At 48.1% G+C, this 13,446-nt stretch overlaps 1 protein-coding gene across 1 annotated transcript in view; it reads right to left on the bottom strand.

Annotated features, from left to right (window-relative positions):
• The window catches only part of COL4A2 (collagen type IV alpha 2 chain), a 178,391-nt gene that overhangs the window by 45,727 nt on the left and 119,218 nt on the right, over positions 1 to 13,446 (bottom strand). Inside the window, exons 8-16 of the mRNA XM_081215095.1 lie at positions 12,646 to 12,717; positions 11,928 to 11,963; positions 11,757 to 11,819; positions 9,830 to 9,865; positions 7,149 to 7,190; positions 5,331 to 5,426; positions 3,629 to 3,664; positions 2,996 to 3,046; positions 1,822 to 1,866 (exon numbers count right to left, since the gene is read on the bottom strand). Coding sequence (XP_081071221.1) covers positions 1,822 to 1,866; positions 2,996 to 3,046; positions 3,629 to 3,664; positions 5,331 to 5,426; positions 7,149 to 7,190; positions 9,830 to 9,865; positions 11,757 to 11,819; positions 11,928 to 11,963; positions 12,646 to 12,717 — 477 coding nt within the window. The remainder of the gene's footprint in view (positions 1 to 1,821; positions 1,867 to 2,995; positions 3,047 to 3,628; positions 3,665 to 5,330; positions 5,427 to 7,148; positions 7,191 to 9,829; positions 9,866 to 11,756; positions 11,820 to 11,927; positions 11,964 to 12,645; positions 12,718 to 13,446) is intronic.

Raw genomic sequence — 13,446 nt, 5'->3', positions numbered from 1 at the left:
TTGCCTGTAATTCATAACGGTTTTCTCTTCCTTTCTACTTTGGTACCTTTTGTTGTCGCTGTTGAGGAAACTGGGTCATTTGTACTGTGAACACCCTGCGTGGTGGACTTGGTCCACTGCATCCTTGTGGAGTTGTGCAACGTGCTCCTTTATCCCCCAGATTTTCTCTAAACTAGTTGTTAGATCTTGGGCCTCCTTAGTCTCAGGTTCATCTTTTTTGAGCAAGATCTGTTCCTGGCGGGTCCCGAGCCCTTCCCACTAAGCCACACGTGCCGACTGCCCCCACCGTTGTGATTTCACGATAGACCAGTGGGGTCGGGCGTTGACAACCTGATCCATCTATTCAAACCTTCTCCCAAGATGGGTTTTGAAAAATTTTAGTTAACACCAACTGGAATCCTTAAACCTTTTCATTTAGAAGTTTTTGCTCTTCACTTGAAAAAAATATCTAATGCTAATAATGATTGCATTCTAATTCTCTTGACTATGGATTGAAAGACAAAGTTTACCCTTATGAGCCCCATCGTACCTGGATAGATATGAAAAGCTTTAAAAAAATCTAGAAATTTATTCCCTCTTGCTAAAGAATATATACAGTAAGCCCAGCCCCCCCCCCAATTCGGAATGCCAATGGGATAAAGTAGGTACGTTATCTGATTATTTTACTGCGTATTTTGAAATCCAGGAGCACGTATGCTGAGTTACATTATTTAGAATGAACTAAGATTAATTTGGTGCTTTCACGTTGGGCCTCTGGTTTAGACGGACTTCCTTTCATCCTAGGTGGAGCTGAAGATTCGAAAGTGAAGGCAGATTTCTCTGATATTAAAAGTGACCTCCTGCTTAGAGGCCATCCCACAAGACAGTCTAGGAGCCCTGACGGAGCTTGGAGTGACTGCGGAGTCGGTGAGCAGGCATCCCGACTGAGCCGTGTCCAGTGCGACATAACCGCCCAGTTCCAACAACGCTACCTGTGCTGACGTGGGACAGCCCCCGAGGAGCGTTGGGTGAAAAACATGAGTGGACGACAGCGGAACGGGATGAAATGTTCATTTTCTCTGGTTAAATTACATGCATGTAAAAATACACGCCCCGCCTGTGCGAGCCCTGATCTGAACACCCACCCCACGTGCACGGGGGTCGCCTCTGGGTAGCGTGCTGGGGGTCTGCGGTGGGCAGGGCTGGCCCGCACACTCTCTGCCTGAGTTAGTGAAGACAGCAAATAGTGAAAATAAAGAAATCATTACTTAAAACAATTGATTCCTATGTTTTCTCGCGCATCAGAGCTAGCATTCAGACAATTCTAAGCCTGATGCAGATTTATAAGACATTTCTCAGCTACCATTTTCTTCCTACAAAAATGGCCAAAAATCTGTCCATAGAACACAGGATAAAAACAACAGATTGGGTCACCACGGAAGGTAAGTGAAGGGCCAAAATGTGAGAGATCAATATATAAAAAATGTGGGAGGACCCGTGGCCGCCATGTTGGCAACCTTCCTACAGGACACACTGGTGGTGACACCGAGGAGGGGGCGGGCTGGAAAGCACGGGAGCCGTGGCCGGTGCGGGCCGGGCGACGGGAGGCTTGGAGGGAGGAGGACCCCGGGGCTGGCTTGCCAAACCAGAGAAAACGTAAATGAGCTCGCTTACGCTTTGAGAAGGATCTGGGAGGAAGGATCATTTCTGCTACTGTAAACGTGGGAAAGTTTTAAGTGTTTTCTCTGGGGACATTTCTTCTGGGATGCCCCAGTCTTTGTATGTGACCTTTGCAAGGTGTTTCAGGCCTGGAGCAGATTGCATTTCATGTCTCAAACTTACTTTCTGTCCCAGTGAACCTTTCTCACCATCGAAGCCAGGGGCACCCTGGGTTGAACAGAAAACAGAAGTGGTAACAGCTCAGAATATGCAGTGACATTTCCCGGAGCGCATTGTTATGGCACCCGCTGTGGACTAAAGTAAAATACTTTGCTAAGCCAGTATCAAAACCATCTGAAGCCTCCTTTTCTTTCCTAGAGGAGATGGGTCATTTTAGGGCCACTTTCATGGAATGCATCCTGCCCACCACTTAAAGAAATTTGGAGAAATCCATAAACAGTACATTAAAAACAGTAGAGCCAGAAAGAGGCCTGCGCTCCACTGCTCTCAGGATCCTTCGTTCTTACTGTTGGAGATTGTAACACATGTCCTTTGAGTAGCTGTGGCCCCCAAGTGGTCGCCACAAGGCCACTGTCTCTCTTCCTGGCTCTGCCCACGTTTCCAGTTCACCTGGGGCTGGGTGTGGCCAGCTGACTGAGCTCTGGCCGATGGAGGGACGTCTGCCCGTGGGCCCAGGAGCGACAGGTGGCCGAGCTTCCTCGGGAGAAGACACCCCACTCCCACTCCTTCCACCCAACCAGGGACATTTTTGTTGGACTCTTAGGGCCGCAAGAAATCGACTTCTTCGTTGGAGCCAGCCTACATTTTTGTTACCACTGAGCAATTCAGCCTAATACAAGCAGAAATGTGTCTGAGTTCTGCTCCTGCCCCCGGTCCAGGTGGAGGGGCACAGTATTAAAAACCACAGTTAGCGGGTGACGATGGTGTGTCAGTCAGTACAGGCTCATGATCGTAGCCGACAGATCACGGAGGGGCAGGACGCTGACAGTAGGGGAAGCTTTGTGTCGGAGAGCAAAAGGGGGTGCAGGGAAAATCTCTATACTTTTGGGTCAACTTTGCTGTGATCCTAAGCACAGGGGATTAAGAGGTAGGAACTACTGTGTATAAAATAAGCTATAAGGATACATTGTGCAACACAGGGAATCTAGCCAATATCTTATAATAACTAAGTGGAGTAGAACCTTTGAAAATTGTGAATCACTATACTGTAGATCTATAACATACGACATTGTATCAGTACATCAACTACACTTCAATAAAAAATTAAAGAAAAATAAAGTCTTTTAAAAAACCAGACAATACAAAGCAAACGGCTGGTGTAGAAGGCATGGTTTACCCGCACTCCTGAAAAGCCCATGATTCCTTCTTCTCCCTTCATGGAAATGCCCTAGGAGAGAACAGAGAGACCTGAGGGCGCCCACACTTCACACTCTGCCTGCTCAGGGGTCCATTCTTAGTGCCCCGACAGTGGCCGTCCTGCCCCTGTGTCTCTACTCCAGCGTCACACATGGTGGAGTCCTAGGATGTCTGCAGTCGGCCTGGATGGTCATCAACCCAGAATGTCACCTGTCATCGTCACCTCGTAAGTGACAACCGGGAGGACTGGGAATACGGGGCAGGCGTGACCCAGATCAGGGAGGGCAGGGCGATTACACGGCTGGACCCCAGCAAGGAAGCCACCACCAAACCCACCCAGACCCTCCATGGCACTTCTTCTCTTTTAAAGGGTTTAGATTCATTTATGAGCTAAAGTGTTGATGAGCTGGTGTTGACTGTGGAATGAAGACATTCTGAAACTGTTTTCTGGAAAACAGCGTAAAAAATGATCACACTGTCTTGCTGTAGACAAATGGATTGGAAACCAGAAGTTGCAGGTTGTTACAACCCAGACACAGTCTGTCATTAGGATGGGAACACCGAGAATATGGGAACCACCAGCGAGAAGAAGCATCTTTGTTCCTTGACTTACTTTTCTTCCTGGTTCCCCCTCACTTCCTTTTTCACCCTGCGAAGAATATGAAAGACAAGAACTGCTCATTAATTCGAGAACAGTAGTATTTAAAATTGATCAGGATTCATGAGATGAGGTGAAAAGTATTTTAGAAAACCGTAAATAATGAATATAAATGAATTGTAACAAATGACCCCTAACTTTTGCAGCTTCAACATTCAAGGGGAAAAATGTGCTACTTCTCCTGGATTTTCACAATACAGATGAAACTGTGTGTTATTTTTGGTATGATTGCAAGGCTGTCTCTCTTCTGCCTGTGATTTGCCTTTAGTACCCTCAGTGGCAGGGGGCACACGCCCAGGGGACAGGCCCTAATCATAATATTCATTTGAGTGAAAGATAAGGCGGGTCCTCTGAGGACAAGGCTCCCTGGGAACGTGTTGAAACCAAGCAAGGTCAGCTTTATGTGATAAGAGTTTTCCCACTTCTCTTAGCCTAAAATGGGGAAAGAAATGTAGTGACCAGTTGGGTCTTTTCCCCCATCAGTCCTAGGCCAGCACCCAGGATTCCTGCAGGTCAAGACTGCCCCCTGCAGGCTGGCTGGGCCCAGCCCCCGAACCTACCCCCTCCTGGCTGTGGAAAATGAAGGAAATCTGATTCAGATGCTGGAGCATCTCAGCATGGATCAAATCTGCTCTGGCCTCACTCCATCCTGGGCTCCTGTCCTGGAACTGGACAGAGGCTCTACCTTGCTGATGGTCAGGTCACCCCCAGGAGCCAAAGTCCCTCCTGGATCCACCCTGATGGCTCTGTGGAGGCCCCCCTCCTGCTGGTTGTCCAGGGACGTCCTGCTCTGAACTCAGCTGGTACATAACCGCCCCGTCTGGCCTCACATCAGCCACCGCCAGGCCACTCTTGTCAACGGTCAAGTGGCTCATAACAGCCACAGCTGCCCAGACTGATTTCTCCCATGGCCGGGGTCCAGCCTGCGCTCTCCTATCCGTGACTCAGCACCCACGCCCCACCTTGACAGATACTTGAGAGACAGGAATCATGTTCTACATTTGGGATCTTTACTTCGGTTCCCGTGACCTTTTGTGGTGCGTTTCACCCGGGTCTCCACTCTGCAGCCCTATGAGGTCAGTATTCTACCAGGTCAGCGCTTCGGTCTTTTTTAGGCACAAGGGAACCCGAAGGCTTAGGAAGGGTAAGTGGTCTGTCTGAGTGAGTGAGTGGTAGAGAAGGGTGTTGATTTTTATTTAGACTCCAAGAGTATGCTTTTAATCAAACAAAACATTAACAGAAATTATGAGTCAGAAAACTGACTTTGATCCAAAAAGCCCATGATGATGCTCCATGTCGGCAAAACCTACCTAAAAGTAGGTTTTATTTTGCCGAATACAACGTTTGTTCAGATCGCCCCACATCCTGGCATTGAGTTGCGCTCCGACCACTATGTCTATACTAGAGACTTAGGACAGATCTGAGATTTTTAAATGGATCTCGTGTTGTTTCAAATTCATCATAATTATTTACAGTGATATACTGATACACGTGTGTGACTGTGATCAGTGCTTTCATGCATAATTTGCCAATTTGGTGGTGAGGGCTTTTCCTCTTTGAATGTGACTGTTTGAATAAGAGCAAAGAAAGTTACCTTTTTTCTCCTCCTTTTTTTAGTTCAACTGGGAATACATCAATTTTGCTGAAGTCCCTTTACCTTATATTGCTCTGGGAGGATCACATCATTTTTGGGCCTCTCGACGTAACTGTTGTCTGGTGGGATCCCACCGGGTCCCTGCTGCCCCATGTCGCCCTGTGAATGGTTTAGCAAAGCAGCTGTCTTTAAATTGAAAAGACACCACCAAGGTTGAATAAAAGCACAACCCCACTGCAAACTGCTCTTTTTATCTTTGCGTATTACTTATCACATGTACACCAATTTTATAGTGTTATAATCATAAGATAAAAATCATATATAGAATAAGATAATCATAAGGTAAAATTATTTGATTGCTACTTGCATTAAGAATCACTTAGAGGGGACTTCCCTGGGGGTGCAGTGGTTAAAAATCCACCTGCCAATGCAGGGGACACGGGTTCAAGCCCTGGTCCGGGAAGATCCCACACGCCGTGGAGCAACTAAGTGTGTGTGCCATAACTACTGAGCCTGTGCTCTAGAGCCCGCGAGCCGCAACTACTGAAGCCCGCATGCCTAGAGCCCGTGCTCCGTAACAAGAGAAGCCACTGCAATGAGAAGCCTGCGCACCGCAACAAAGAGTAGCCCCCGCGCACTGCGGCTAGAGAAAGCCCGTGCACAGCAACGAAGACCCAACGCAGCCAAAAATAAATAAAGAAAGAAAGAAAAAAGAAAAAAGAAGGAATCACTTAGAATTTATGCATACAAGCTGTTTAGGCTGGTCACAATTTGGAGCTGCATTTGCTCCTGTGGAATTATCTACTTACGATGAATTTCTATACAAGGAAATTACTAGGTCTGGAGGCCAAATGTCTTGGTGGTTTTTGCTATGTGTTATGCTACTGCTTTCTAAGATTGGTACCAAGACATAAGAAATGCCTAAGAAATGAAAGACCAGTCCAGTTTCAACACTACTTCACCAGTTAAGGGGGTTTTTATATAACAAAGAGCAGCATCTTTAATAAATATAATATCTCAGGATTGCTTTAATTAGCTTTTTTATCATTATCAAGAAACGCTTTTGTATGTGATGCACAGGTGGTGAAACCTTCGATCTGTGACATTACTGGACCACTATCCTTGTGTAATATGCTGATTTCACCTCCAGGAACTAATTGACACAAAAAGAACGCTACTGCCTTTTCTTTTGCTATTTTCACATATAAACTATATAATAAAGAGTTGAGCTTAGATATCACATAATATCAACAGGAGCAAACTGAGACGATGTATTAGCTGCAGAAGGTGGCACTTCACAGTATATTCTGAACGTCTGCTAATATTACAGCTAAAAAACACCTAAAACTGTTCATCTCCCCTTTACCTATGGGGGCCCTGATGTTTTTATTACTATTTTATTAATATCTGTGGATTACAGACATTAACTTCATTCTCATTCTATCTAATGTGACTATTCTCCTTTCCTGCCTTTGAGCCCAGCCCGAGCCGGCCACGCCCCCTGGTCCCTGAGCCGGCCACGCCCCCTGGTCCCTGAGCCGGCCACGTCCCCTGGCCTCTGAGCTGGCTCCGCGTTGTCTGCTGCTCTGCCTTCCTCAATCTCTTCTGGATGCCCCAGGTCAGAGGACACCACAGGGAAATGCCTTTACTTTCTAGCTGCTTAAGACGGCTGAAGTTACGTCTGCGTCAGAGGTCCGGGGCTTTTACAGTCTTACTGATCCATAACCACCACTGGCGCCTGTTTGGTAACCTGACACGTTACAGTGATTGTTTCCTTTGCAAACGGCCTGTTTGCAGAACACCTCAAGATAACAGCATAAAACGAAGACATTAAAATGACCTGTCAGTATTTCCTAATTCGATCTGTTAAGTTTCCTTTACCTTTTCTCCTTTTTCTCCGTAAAAACCAAGTCCTCTGTTGCCCTGAAAGATAAATGGCTTCTGTAAGTTTAAAGTCAATAATCATGGTGAAATAAAAGGATAACTATCCTTGCATAACATTCTGGCTTCAGCTCCCAGGAACTAATGGACACAAAAGGAGAATTAATGTCTTGTCTTTTGCTATTTTCATATATAAACTGTGTAATAAACATTTGAGTCCATTCCAGATATCACATAAAATGAACAGGAGCAAATCAGGATGCTGTACCCGTTACAGAGAGTGGCACCAGTTACAGACAGTGGGCTCTGAGCATTCACTAAGATTAAACCTTAAGTGACAAAAACGCCGCGGTTCATAGAAATGATAGTGTTTTCATATAGCCGTGCTTTTAAGAAATTTGTATTTTGTACTTTAAGCAAAACCTCAAAAATAGTGGACGAAGGGGCTTCCCTGGTGGCGCAGTGGTTGAGAGTCCGCCTGCCGATGCAGGGGACGCGGGTTCGTGCCCCGGTCCGGGAGGATCCCACGTGCCGTGGAGCGGCTGGGCCCGTGGGCCGTGGCCGCTGAGCCTGAGCGTCCGGAGCCTATGCTCCGCAACGGGAGAGGCCACGGCAGTGAGAGGCCCGCGTACCGCAGAGAAAAAAAGAGAAAAAAAATAGTGGACGAAGAACAGTTATTCTGTCACCCTTGGGAACATTTTGCCATTTGCTTTTTGAAATATATTTTATTGTTCAAATCCTGCAGACCGGGAAGTTGCCTAGTATTGATTCCCTACTTTCGGCCCTGGGCTTTGACGGTCCAGGGCCCCTGCTAACGGCTTCTCTCTCCTTTAACCCTCTGCACCACATGATGAGTTTGGGCATCACGGATGGGGACGGTGTCACACCCTTGGACCAAAGCCTCACAGGGAACAAACGGTAGAGCTCAGGTCTGATCCCAGGTCCTCCTGACTCTTAAGCCCACGTACAACGACTCTACAGGTTAGGGTCGCAGGGCGTTTCCTTAGGTTCTGGCCCCTCTGGACTCAGAAAGCAGCCATTTCCTGCCTTGGATCCCACATTTGAAGAACATGATTCACACTCTCCTCCCCTCAGACTTTCTCATTTTGGTTAAATAATCCTAATTTCACAGCAAGATTTCCAACCCTTTTTAATGATTTTAGGGGATGGTGTTCTTGGGGTTTAGCCAAACTTTTCATCTTCCTTTTTGCTTAAGAGGCAAAGCTGGGCTGGTGACCTAGTAAGTATTTGACAGTTTCCTGGAGCTGCCCTGTGTGGGGGGGCTGACCGGACACGATGCCTTAAGTCAGTCCTCTGTTCTCTGATTCCCAGCAGTTCTGCTTCCTTCTCAGGGCCCCTACCCGTTGACACAGAGGATCCTGCGGCGGGGGGGGGCCCTATCTGATCTGTCTCTGCACCACACTGTCCACCCCCCTCCGACGCCCAGAGACTTTCTGCAAATAAAAACAAAGCCTTTAATTAATTTTTGCTTTTTCTTTGCTTCTTTCCCATCTGGCTGGGAGCTGAAATCAAAGCACAGAAACACAGCCAGGCTAGATGAGAACGCGATTTGCTTTTGGGACCCCGAGGTCCCCCTGCCTCACGAGCCGGAGTCCAAGTCACCAGGAAGTGACCGGGCGGAGGGTGAGGGCTGTTTGTGCTGCAGCCAAGTGGGGATCTGAGGCGACCTCGGGGCTCAGCCGCCGCGTCCTACATCCGCTTCTCTTGGCGCTGGGCCGTTCCCAGCCTGCTCCAGGCTGCCGGACAGTGGGGAGCCCGGTGGTGGGGACAGCAGCCCTAATGAGCTCCAGCCGCAGCTGGAAGCTGTGTCAGAGGTGATGGGAGCTGGGGGTGAGGTGGGGACAGCCAAGGTCCCCAGGCGGTCACAGAGATGGGGTTTCCGTGGGGCAGGCCTGGGAATGGGCAGGCTGGGAGATGTCCCTGGCCACATGCAGGCCACAGAATGGTTCTGAAAAGTTCATAACGGTAGCCCAGTATTTCTGACTCACGTGGAGTTTCGACCAATTACTGCCCTCGCCAACCTCCTACTGTTCGTCTTGGGCATTTATCTACCTCTCCCAGGTCCCGCTAAACCCGAATTCTGTCGCCAGGTTCTAACAAGCCACCTACTTTGCTGTGCTCCAGCCAGCTGGCTCATCTTTCTCTGATGAAAACAGGAGAGCGTTGGGCCTGAGCCTGGCTTGAAACTCACCAAACACATCCCTAGACACGGACATCACACTGTGGTACAATCTACCTGTATCCAGGTAAGAAGAACGCCATCAGCTCCCTACCCAACTATGGTGCCGTCTTGTCCCTTCTTGTAAATGAACACACACGGATAAGCACGAGCTGTCCCTAATTTGTTCTAGTCTATGTTTCTGATCAAACATTCACCACCAGTTGGACTTTCACGTAACCACAGGAATGCTATGTGAGTTGCAAGCAACAAGCCATTCAATACATCCACTGAATTAATTACTTCATGTGACCATCCAGGTGCGTCACTGGATTTATCCTCGGAGTTTATAACATTGTCTTAAAACCCTACAAAACGGTCCGCATCATGAGATAAACAGTACAGCTGTCAACCACGTAGTTCCATGGTCAAGAAGGACATAAACAAACACGTACGGCCCCCCTCCCCTTTCCCTCACCCTCCCGCCCCCCCACCAACTTACTGGCTGTCCTTTTGGTCCAGGGGGTCCAGGGGGTCCCTGCACAAATACAAAGAAATCTGTAAACTGTTTTCTTTATCCCAGGACCCAGATAACATCTGCTGGAAAGCTCTGGGAAAGCCACTCACTGTATATTTAGAATACCGGCTAGTATGTATAGAGGTTTCTAACACATTTGTCTCGGCGGGGAGGCAAGGCTGGAGGGGAGAGGGCGGGGGTCAGGCCCAGTTCTCAGGATTTGCCGGCTGTCCACACACAGCTGTTCCTGGTTTGCTTTTCTGAGTTCAGGCTTTTGACTTGACCCCTGTCCTACTCATGTTTGCTCTGATCCCTTTGCAAGGTCCCAGGCCCTGTCACCCCAGAGATGGCTTCTCCTGGCTTCCTCGGTGGTTCCCCACAGGGCACCATCCTGCAGTTTCTGCTGGTGGGCCAGCAAATGTGCACAGACAGAATTAATGGACATCCAGGTCACCCCGCAGGGTTGAGAATCCGCCTGCCAACATCACCATATGTCTTTCTGCAAAGCATTCAGCGTCAATACCACGCTTAGGATAAAAGTTTTAAAAATGCTTTAGAAGAGCAATTTGTGTTGAAGTACAAGTAAATGGACAGGGCAGGGGGCTGTGGGAGATCTTAGTGGTTCATACAAAGGCCCTGAAGCTGTTACCTCGGCTAGGGACCCAGCGGGTACAATTTGCTGTTTCACACTTCCCTGAACTGTGTGCATAAAGCATGACACCCCCAAACCCTGTGGCACATGTGCTGTAAGCCAACAGCTGGGTGTGCCGGAGAGCAAAGAGCATCTTGTCACATAAGCCTCATCTCATTCCCTCTGGCCAAATCTCTCACAGCCACAGGGCTGCTTGGAAAAATGACCGTCATGGCACCAGGGAACTGTGCTTCGTAGAAACATGATCAATTATTATTATCATCTTATTATCGACAATTAGAAGGGAATGAATGAGCGCTCCCACCCCCGACTGCTGGTGTGACCGCATCTTCCCAGACACATGTGTGTCCACTGTTTCTCAGTGTGTGTCGAGAAGCTGACACCGCAGCTGCATCGATCTTGAGCAGTGGTTTCCTCTGAGAAGGGCTCTCTCCCCTGCAGTCAAAAGCTCTCTTTGAGTAATTTAAGGCCTGCTTATTAATAAAAAGTGAGGGGAAGGAGACAGACACCTTGCAGGAGCCAGTTCATCTTCCGGTCCTTTGTGCAGTGGGAAGGGCCTGGGGCGGCCAGGCCCTGGGACTCTCCTCCTCCTCCCCTCCCCTCCTCGAAGCAGGCCCTCCTTCACCCAGGGATTTGCCCTGTCGCACTGCACTCTATTATTTGATTTGCAGGAGGAGGGAACACCTGTAGACCACCACTCAGGTGGGGCACAGGGGCCACTTTGTTAACTGGTGTCCAATGTCTCTCCTATTATGATGGCTGTGCCCAGGTGCAGCGCACCTGCTCTAATGGCCACGCCAGGTGTGGCACCCCTGTTTCCGATGGCGATGCCAGGTGTGGTACACCTGCTCTAATGGCCATGCCAGGTGTGATGGCCCTGCTTCTAATGGCCATGTCCAGCAGAGCCCATTTCTTCCTTAACGACCTATTGGACCCTGGTCTGCTCTGCCAGGGATGACAGACCCTTGTCAGCTGGTCAGGTGTGGTGCTGGGAGAGCTCGTGCATGACTGGAAGGGCGCCCGGCCAGCACCAGGTCAAAATTTGACCTAGTTGGCAGTGATCTGATGACCACACATTTTGAGTTCTCATTCCTCAACCTTGATGTCAGCCATGTGTACAGAGGACGACCTGTCTGGTCTTGGCGACCACAAGCATCAGGTTGTGTCGTGAGGCTTTCACCAGCGTCTGCAGTTGAAGGAGCTGCATCTCTAGAGGATGCTTGACAACCTCAAGGGCGAGCACACGAGCCTGGTACTTACTGCTCTTCCTGGAGCTCCAACCGGACCCATCTGTCCCACGGGCCCAGGGCGGCCGGGAGGCCCCTAAGGACAGGCAACCAGAGAAGGCTGTTAGCAGAGGCAGACTGGGGCATGGAGTCTGGAGTTCTTCAACTTTCGCTTTGTCTCTTCTCTAATAAAAAGAACGCTTACCTGGAAACCGACCAGTCCGGGCACTCCAGCTTCCCCCTAAGTGAGAAGAAATAGTTTTAAGAATTTTAGGGGCTTCCCTGGTGGCGCAGTGGTTGAGAGTCTGCCTGCTAATGCAGGAGACACGGGTTCGAGCCCTGGTCTGGGAAGATCCCACATGCCGCGGAGCAACTAGGCCCGTGAGCCACAGGTACTGAGCCTGCGCGTCTGGAGCCTGTGCTCCGCAAAAAGAGAGGCCGCGATAGTGAGAGGCCTGCGCACCGCGATGAAGAGTGGCCCCCGCTTGCCACAACTGGAGAAAGCCCTCGCACAGAAACGAAGACCCAACACAGCAAAAATAAATAAATAAATCAATAAACTCCTACCCCCAACATCTTCTTAAAAAAAAAAAAGAATTTTAGCTTTTAGGCATCTGTAGGTTTAGTGACATTTTATTGCAATGTTGGAAATAAGCATATAAAGTGTATCTGCCGTCTCAGGACTTGGTGATGTTAATCACCCAGATATCTGGGGTGTCGTGAATGTGGGAGGATTGTGTCCACAGTTAGTGTAAGATTGAAAACAGCCTGGAGGGCAATAAGAGAATTTCAAATCAGTCGTGATTCTGGGCTATTCCATCCCTCTCTGCATCCCTCCACTCCAGAGTTCACTTGGAAATTAACTTTGTTAATTGCGAATTTACACTGGGGCGCTTGGTCATGCCCCACCTCTACCGACTTACCCTGTATTTGTCACGGTCCTCACTAGACAGAGCGTAGGGCTCGCCTTTCTGCCCTTTGGGTCCTTGGGGCCCCTAAGTTAGCACATATATCATAGGAAGAAAAACGAAGAAAACAGTGCATTAGCATTCAGTGCAACGACTGTTATTTGTATGATTACATGTTGCCTTTTATAGGCAACGTCTAGCTCTTCTCATGGCCAATTCCGGTTATTCTGAACACCAGTCTCTACCTTAACCACAAGGGTGAGAGTTTTACTTTCATTTTTACCCAATAGCACCTTTCTTACAGTTAAAATGGAAATACCTATAGGATTTAAATTATCTTCAGAAACCTAAGTGAAGTTTCAGTAAACAAATTTTCCTCTACCACCCTGTTCCTTTTCTTTGTAAAAATACTATTCTGTGTCTTCTTTGGCATTTATGTACTAAAATATCAACACATTCACGCTGAAGCACCATTTGTGGGAGAGATACTGGGTCATCCTTTAAAAATGGAATTGTGTCAAATATACACGATGTGTGAGTACGTACATACACATATACACGTGTTTTAATACCTACATATAAAATCAATATTTCAAAGTGATGGCTATGTTTATTGGTAATGAAAGCTATGATATTAGAATAGAATAGAATGCAATGTAGCGTACGGAAAAGTTGAATCACATGAAAAAGCAACAGCCAGTGGAGGAAGAGGTGGAAAGTGGCGGTGTGAGTGTGACCAGAAATCCAGCAGCCTCGGCAAAATGCAACAAAGGGTATTATGACTGCCCTGCCCTCACCTAAAAATGTTGTTTTTAA

The sequence above is a fragment of the Mesoplodon bidens genome (assembly GCF_964165515.1).
Source record: "Mesoplodon bidens genome assembly, chromosome: 17".
In the NCBI taxonomy this organism is placed as follows: domain Eukaryota; kingdom Metazoa; phylum Chordata; class Mammalia; order Artiodactyla; family Ziphiidae; genus Mesoplodon; species Mesoplodon bidens.
This window is presented reverse-complemented; position numbering and strand designations above follow the sequence as displayed.